Below are 7,294 nucleotides of genomic sequence, written 5' to 3' on the forward strand. Positions count from 1 at the left end.
GCTGTCTTTACAGTGTTGATTAGCTGCCACAGCTGTGGTGCTATTTAAAGCAGTCTCCTTTTTGTCCCTGATTCCCTACAGGACTCAGAACAGAGGACGACGGAGCTCCTTTGCCCTGGCATGTCACACAACAGACCCCCCATTCAACTCACATCCTAATCTGATCATGAGTAAATGGCCGGATGAAAAGACAAACTGCAAAATGCTTTTCTTGCAACTCTGTTGGGTAAAAATGTAATTTTAAAACAGCTATATTATATAATATATGCCATATTTAGATAAATGTGCTACCAAAAATCAATGCATCTATATCAATGCATAGGGTCACTGTCAATTCAATGGAAAAATGAGGCTCAGAGAGAACAACATAAAGACTAATAGAAACCATGCCGCCTTTGAAGATGTGCACGGTGCTTGAAGAACATTGGCTGTCTTTAAATTACATTCCAACCACTCTTACACTATGTTCAGTTTCTACTCTGTGTGTACCTTTGTTGAATTGTCTGCATTTAAAGGGTTTAGCTTTTTTAATCAAAAAGACTTAACTTTTTCTATTTCTTTCTATTCCATTTATACTGTACCTCTCAGATTTCACTTCTAAGTCTTTAAGCCTCTAAACCTTAAACATGACACAGTGTGTGACTGCTGATATTATCATTTACATTTAACCTATAAAGTGTTAGAATTATTAGTTGTTAGATTAGTTACTGTAGGTTGTGACAAAAATAATCCAACAGCAACATCAGTGATGGTTTTCGTGTCATATCTCTCAAAAAAGTTCAGAACATGCCTACAAAACATGACTGGGGACTTAATGGGATTTGTCCTTGAGGTCTCTTTGGTTTGTGATTCAGCAGCCTGGAACCATTAAAGCACACAAAATGTGTCTGTAGCACATTATCTGTTTAAATGCGTCCAAGTGAACCAATAATTAATCTTAGTTTATAGGCACACTCAACCACTAGGTGGTGTACTCTATTGCAAATATACTGTAAAGCTGTGATTTAAAATATTGACAAACTGGTTTTGTTTGGCTCTTGACATAGTGATATGAGCTTCAATCCTCACCATGCGGCAGAATAACAGCAATATGTGGGGAAAACAAAGGGCTAGCTGGTGTCCCTCTCAACTGATAAGCCAGGAATCCTGGCTCTAACAGGCCAACAAGCAGACAATGATAATGTCTGTCTGTATTTATGTAGTGCTTCTAAACAGACCTGACCAGAAGAATGTTCCGTCTCTCTGGTGCTAGACAATTCAACTTCTTTAATGTCTTTAGTCCATACCTAGTGAACAATAAAGTGTAATAGCATTTTAATTAAAGTTAGCTATTTGTTAATGCATTCGGCTGTATATATACTTATATTTAATTATAAGTCCTGGAGAACACAGGATAATAAGCACTTAAATTTCTTATAGCTGCATAAAAACACCTTAAGGTATTGAGGAGGAAAGAGAAAGCAGAGAATTAAGGCAGACAAATGAAAGGATTGAAAACAAAAAAGGAAACAAGGAAGACACAAAACCATGTAGACAATAAAGAGTCCATCATATAAACAACATATAGTGTATCATATTCTATGCACTGTGTATTTAACAGCAGCCATTCTCATAACGCAGTGCAGACACAGTGTCACACACTGTATTATGGCTATTACAGACAGTGATAACGTAGAATCTTAAAATATCACTCCCATCATTATAACCTCATTAGTCAATAATCTGATAGGCCATTTAACGAAACACAGTGAGTATGTTGAGCAAATCGCCACAAATTAACCACTGACGACACGATCATTGGTCGTAGTAGTCCGAACAAAATTGCCAGTGATTTTTTAAAGAGAATTAACATGTTTATGCAGCTGTGACTACAAATAATATGGATGGGACTGTGTGCGCGCGGGCACGAGGCAACAGCTGAACCTGCGACAGGCACGCGCGGAATGCAGTATCCAATAGAAAGTAACTAGTAGACTTTTATGGAAACGACTCACCGACACAGAGCCAGCAACCAGTCAAGCTGGTGCACCGGGTGATCGCATCTCGGATCGTCTCGCTTGGTTTATAGCTACTCGAAGGATTTTTAAAAGTCCAAAACAGGAGCGCGCCGAAGAGGTAAGGTCTGCTTTTTGTCGATAATGTGACCAGAGGTCTTTAAAGCCATAAAACAGCCTGTTCATCATTACTTAGCAAGGCCAGAGCTACCTGAATTTATTTAAAATGCTCTTAAACAGATCATAGGCTGCATTATAACTTAGAGTGTTTTTAAAATGCTGTTTGCCACATCATGTGATCTGGCACACAGAAACAAACGGTATAGCCTAATTTGGATTGTGTTAGTATAATCTGCTGGCTTGTAGTCAGAATGATACATTCATCTACCTGTTTATGAGTCAGACTTTCAAACTTAAAAAAACAAAACAAAAAAACACCAGTCATCTTGTGCCAGCTGAGTAGCTACAGAAACAGGACATCGCCAGTCAGACCTAAAATGTTTTCTTGAACTAGAATTCCTTTGGGGAGTTAATATTCTCCAAGGCACTAAGAAGTTAAGAAAAATGATTTTGTTGAATATTTTGAGTCAGCAATTTGTATTTATTAATGCACAACAGAGGAAACATTGTCACAGGCTGCAGTTTGAAAATGACAGCTGAGGATATAAGACAAGCCGTCATTTTGTTCAGTCTCCTGACATTCATTTCTTTTTGTACTAGCATGGAGGAGGGCAGATGAGGTGAATCAAAATAATCAACAGGAAATATTTAGCAGAACAATAAACACAAGGAGATGAAATAAGAGCTTGCTTATTATGCGTTTATTGTTATTCTGATTCCACAAACTCGGCCACATTCAAAAGTCATGTATGTTTGTGTGGACAGAAACACAAATATACACACGGACTCCTTTCAACATACAGTTAATTAATTACAGTTGCAGGGGGATTTATTTTTATTCCAGATTGTGTTGTAAACTGGTTCTGAGATTCAGTGGAGTGGACATTTTACATTATCACATGCCAATGTGGACTCAGTGTTAACTGTAGGTTGAAAAGCAGGAACCAGAAATCACTGTGATATTTGATGATTTTTAGCAAAAATATAATCCAGACGGTGGCCCATAGTTCAACATTTCTACTGCTTGTCACACTGAAATGGCCAAGCTAGAGTAACATCATGCCACACTATGATCTTCATGCCTGAATAGAAACGGTATTTGGGGACACTGATAAGCAGCAGCAGTTTTATTGTTGGAAGACTAACTGTCCAAACGGACTCTTATTCATCCCGGTTGTCTAGCTCTTAGTCAGGCCATTTTGTCAACGGTCTGTGGGGCGACATGTGGGTGCCAACTTGAGCTCTGTCCAACCGCCTGTCACTCATCAGAAATAGCCATGATCACATGTCCTGGTTCCACAAGTGGGTTAAAAATAGGTCAGGGAGCTGCTATTGCACTCTTTCTCAACACACTGAAAAGAGGAATACCTCTCACGGCCCTTAACAATGTTTTTAAAAAGTGCATGTTGCACATATAAATTCCACAAGGAAAATAGTGATACTACAAATTCTAACTTAACTGGGGGAAATGGGGGTCCTGCAGTGAAAAAATAAATACATCTTAATATTTATTGTCTAATGTATTTTTCAATGCATTTCTTTAAAGAGTCTTATTTTGTTTTTGCAGTGTGAATCAATGAGTCACTTAATTGACAAGGGGTTTAATATTGTTAAGAATAAAAAAACACATATGATAATGAGGTGAAAGTAATGTGATGGTTTAAGTCAAATTTCTTTTGCATACTTGATGTGTAGACCAGCTCAGTGCGTTGTGCAATAAGATGGTAACATTTGATTCATTTTATCCTCCTTTGCTTCACAGGTAATATATTAAACAGAGCCTGTCAACTTGTCATTGTGTTGCAAACATGACGGAGGTGGCGCAGGTTTCGGCTGCAGTCGCCCACAACATAGATGGTGTCACGAATAAAAATAAACACAGCATGGGTGACACAGAAAACAAGGAGGATGTGGCAGTTAACAAGGGCAAGACTGCTGAGGAGAAAACCGAGAAGAAATCATACAGAGGGGACAAAAAACCTCGCCAAATGAATGATGAAGCAACAAATGATACACGGCTGAAGCATGTGGAGCACAAAAAAAGCATCACAGCCAGTAAGAAAACTGACAGATCAGAACCTGTTAATGGTGTGGCACAGGACACAGAGAAGAAGGTGGTGCAACCACATGCAAATGAAGACCAGAATATGTCTGATGTGGCACTTAAAAAAGAGGTGAGACAACAAAAACAATAACACCATTTTGTTAATTTGTAAATGATGTTACTCTCCTTCATACGACTGTTTCCCTCCAGAGAAACATTTCCCCTGCCACATAAAAGAACTTTCTCATTCCTTTGACTGTTAAACCACAGAAACTCCTCCGGTCCAGAAAGCTAGTGGCCAGAAGCTATGTGCCAAAGCTGAACAAAGACAAGGTGGACGTGACAAGCAAGTTTGAGACCATGCAGAAGACCAGGGAGGAGCGCAGCAGGCAGAGGAACAAGGAGGAGCAGGAGAAGAGGAAAGAGCAATACATCAAGGAGAGAGAGTGGAATCGCAGGAAGCAGCAGGTCAAAGATAGATAAACCCCACTAACCTCCAACCGTGACCTGCATGGCATGGGGTGACAGTGCTTACAGTCCGAGTGAGAATTCCCTGTTTCTATACACCACACCGCAACATCAACCATACTGTTTCATACTATTAACCTATTAATTATTTGTATTTCATATAATGATCAACTTAGGTTTGTGCTTGTTGTTACATTGGTAATGATTTTTTTTTAAATGGTTAATGTAACCATATTAATGTGCACAAAGAACACTATAGGGCTGAACCCCACTGAATGAATATTATATTATTGGATTATAATTAATGATGCACTGATGTATACTTCATTTTAATGTGTGCAGCTGGTAAAGAGTGGCCTAATTTTAATAACTTTACATACTGCTGGGTAACTTTGGATAGAAACTAAAGCTGTTAAATAAATATGGTGGAGTAAGTACACTATTTCCCTCTGAAATATGGAGAAGTACAGAGAAACTAAATGAAAATATTCAGGTAAAATACAAGTATCTCAAATTGTACTTAAATACAGTACAGAGGTAAACATACTTTCCACCAGTGCTGGTTTCAGCTTCTTAAATGTGAGCTTTGCAACTTTTTTATTTCATTGTAAACAGAGTATATTTAGGTTTTGAACTGTTGCTTGGATAGAAGAAGACACCAGAAAACATTGCCTTAGATTCTGGGACATTTGGGACATTTTTCACTATATTCTAGCATTTTGAGGATTAATCCACTGATTGACAGATCACAAATATAATGGACAGAACATAATTGTTCATTTCAGCCTCAGCATAAAACAATATTTAAGACAACTACTTTGGGATGCCAGAAATCAGAATTCAAGAGTTAAGAAAGCTTTTCTTCAGGATCGACTGTGGTGAAATAAACACAATGGTATAGTGTTTTGTGAGTAGATTATCAGTGATAGTCAGACAGAACAACCTACCGCCGTGCCATCTCTGGCCAGGTTTGTGCACCTAGGCTCATCTCCTGCCTGAGCAACAACACCACGGCCCAATCACAGGGCTAACTGCAGGTCATGTGACCCAGCTATTAGCAGGGATTATGCCCTTGTTCTTGCTGGGACCAGCATGGCCCCTGAGTGGCAAGGGAGATGTCATCCCAGCTAAACCGTAACCTCACCACCACTTTACATCTGATCTGCCACAGATAAAAGAGCTACTCGCTTCCAGTGATGAGGAGGAAGAGGTGAAGCCGGCAAAAGTAGAAAAATCCTACGTCCCTAAAATCACAGGTAAGACACACAGAGGAATACAAATGGTACAAAAGATGGATAGTCATTGAGGGGAGGAAGAGGAGACTGAAGGCTTGCGTCACTGTGAAATCCTCAGGTAGCGTGAAGGGAAAATTTGCAGAAATGGAGAAACAAAGACAAGAGGGAGAAAGAAAAAAGATGGAAGAAGAGAGAAGGAAGAGAGAAGCCCAGGACAATATGGAAAAGGCCAAAATAAAGAAGGAGTTGGCTCAGAAAGCAGCTGTGGTAAGTGAACCTGGGGTGAATTCCTCATACAGCATGTCTTGATGGTCCAGCGTTGCTTTTCTGATGAGAATGGTGTACTTGTATCTATAATGAGTCAGGTAATCCTCAGCCGCCACTCAGACAAGTTATTTTAAGCAGCATCTGAGATCCAAACAGTTGGCAGAGGCTGGCTAAAGCAGCAGCATTATTGACATTACCAGCATGTGAACTGATGATAAATGGGTGGCCTGTATTGGATTCTACTGCATGATACATATGGTAGTTTTGAAAGTTATGTAATGTAAATCAAAGTAATATTTTCAATCAGTATGGATAGAACAGTCTGAATAGGGCTTTTAGGCTTATTCTACCTTCAGACAAACGGTCATTCTTGGGAATGGTTATATAAGTATTCTTACAACAGGATATTAGAGGCATGAAAAATCCCAATAATTAAAAAAAATGTTGAGACTTTTCTAAAAACCCTGCGGCTCTTATAACGATGCAGATGAACACTGTTAGAAACACTGCTCCCTAAAAACCTGGTTTTTATCTAAAGTTTTTCAGTATTCCTTTGTAATGTCAAAACAACCTACAATTACAGTAACTATAGGAAGCACTGACCTGGAGATCTAGAAACAACTGGACCAGAGCTGCCAGGTGTAGACAGCAGATGACTGGCAACTGTTTCCCACACCTCCCAGTGACTAAATTAGCTCTAGACCTCCTTACTGTGACTGAATTAGATTCTGCTATCTTAGCCTGGCACCCATTCTCTGATCTACTGCAAACGGTGACATTAGGCAAATAGAGCTGCCTCCAACCCCTCAACATGCTCATATCCCCAGTTTGTTGGGGTCTGAATTTGTTTTTGACTGACTAATTAGTGTGATACACCATCTTCAAGATCTCAACCCCTGCATATATATGACTTACCAACATGATCTACTGTATATTTCATCATTTGTATCCTTACTTAGTGCCTTTGTAATTATACTTTATCCAACACCTTTTAGGAAGGAGATGATACAATCCTGATTCAGGTGGTTCCAGCAAAGCCATCACGACCTCCAGGCAAAATCAAAGTCAACTTTGAAGACATGGAGAAGAATCGAGAGGAGGAGCTGAAGAAGAAGGCAAAGGAGGAGAAAAAAAGACAATACGATGAAAACAGACGCTCCTTCAGA

General features: G+C 39.3%; 1 protein-coding gene across 1 annotated transcript in view; it reads left to right on the top strand.

The window, feature by feature from the left end:
• The first annotated feature begins 2,805 nt into the window (after positions 1-2,805).
• Positions 2,806-7,294, top strand: part of nexn (nexilin (F actin binding protein)) — an 8,492-nt gene continuing 4,003 nt past the window's right edge. The window contains 5 exon segments of the mRNA XM_020596750.1: positions 2,806-4,288; positions 4,429-4,626; positions 5,798-5,882; positions 5,980-6,179; positions 7,124-7,243. Of these exon segments, the coding sequence (XP_020452406.1) occupies positions 3,923-4,288; positions 4,429-4,626; positions 5,798-5,882; positions 5,980-6,179; positions 7,124-7,243 (969 nt within the window). The 5' untranslated portion in view covers positions 2,806-3,922.

This window comes from Monopterus albus, unplaced genomic scaffold (genome assembly GCF_001952655.1).
Source record: "Monopterus albus unplaced genomic scaffold, M_albus_1.0 scaffold31.1, whole genome shotgun sequence".
NCBI lineage: Eukaryota > Metazoa > Chordata > Actinopteri > Synbranchiformes > Synbranchidae > Monopterus > Monopterus albus.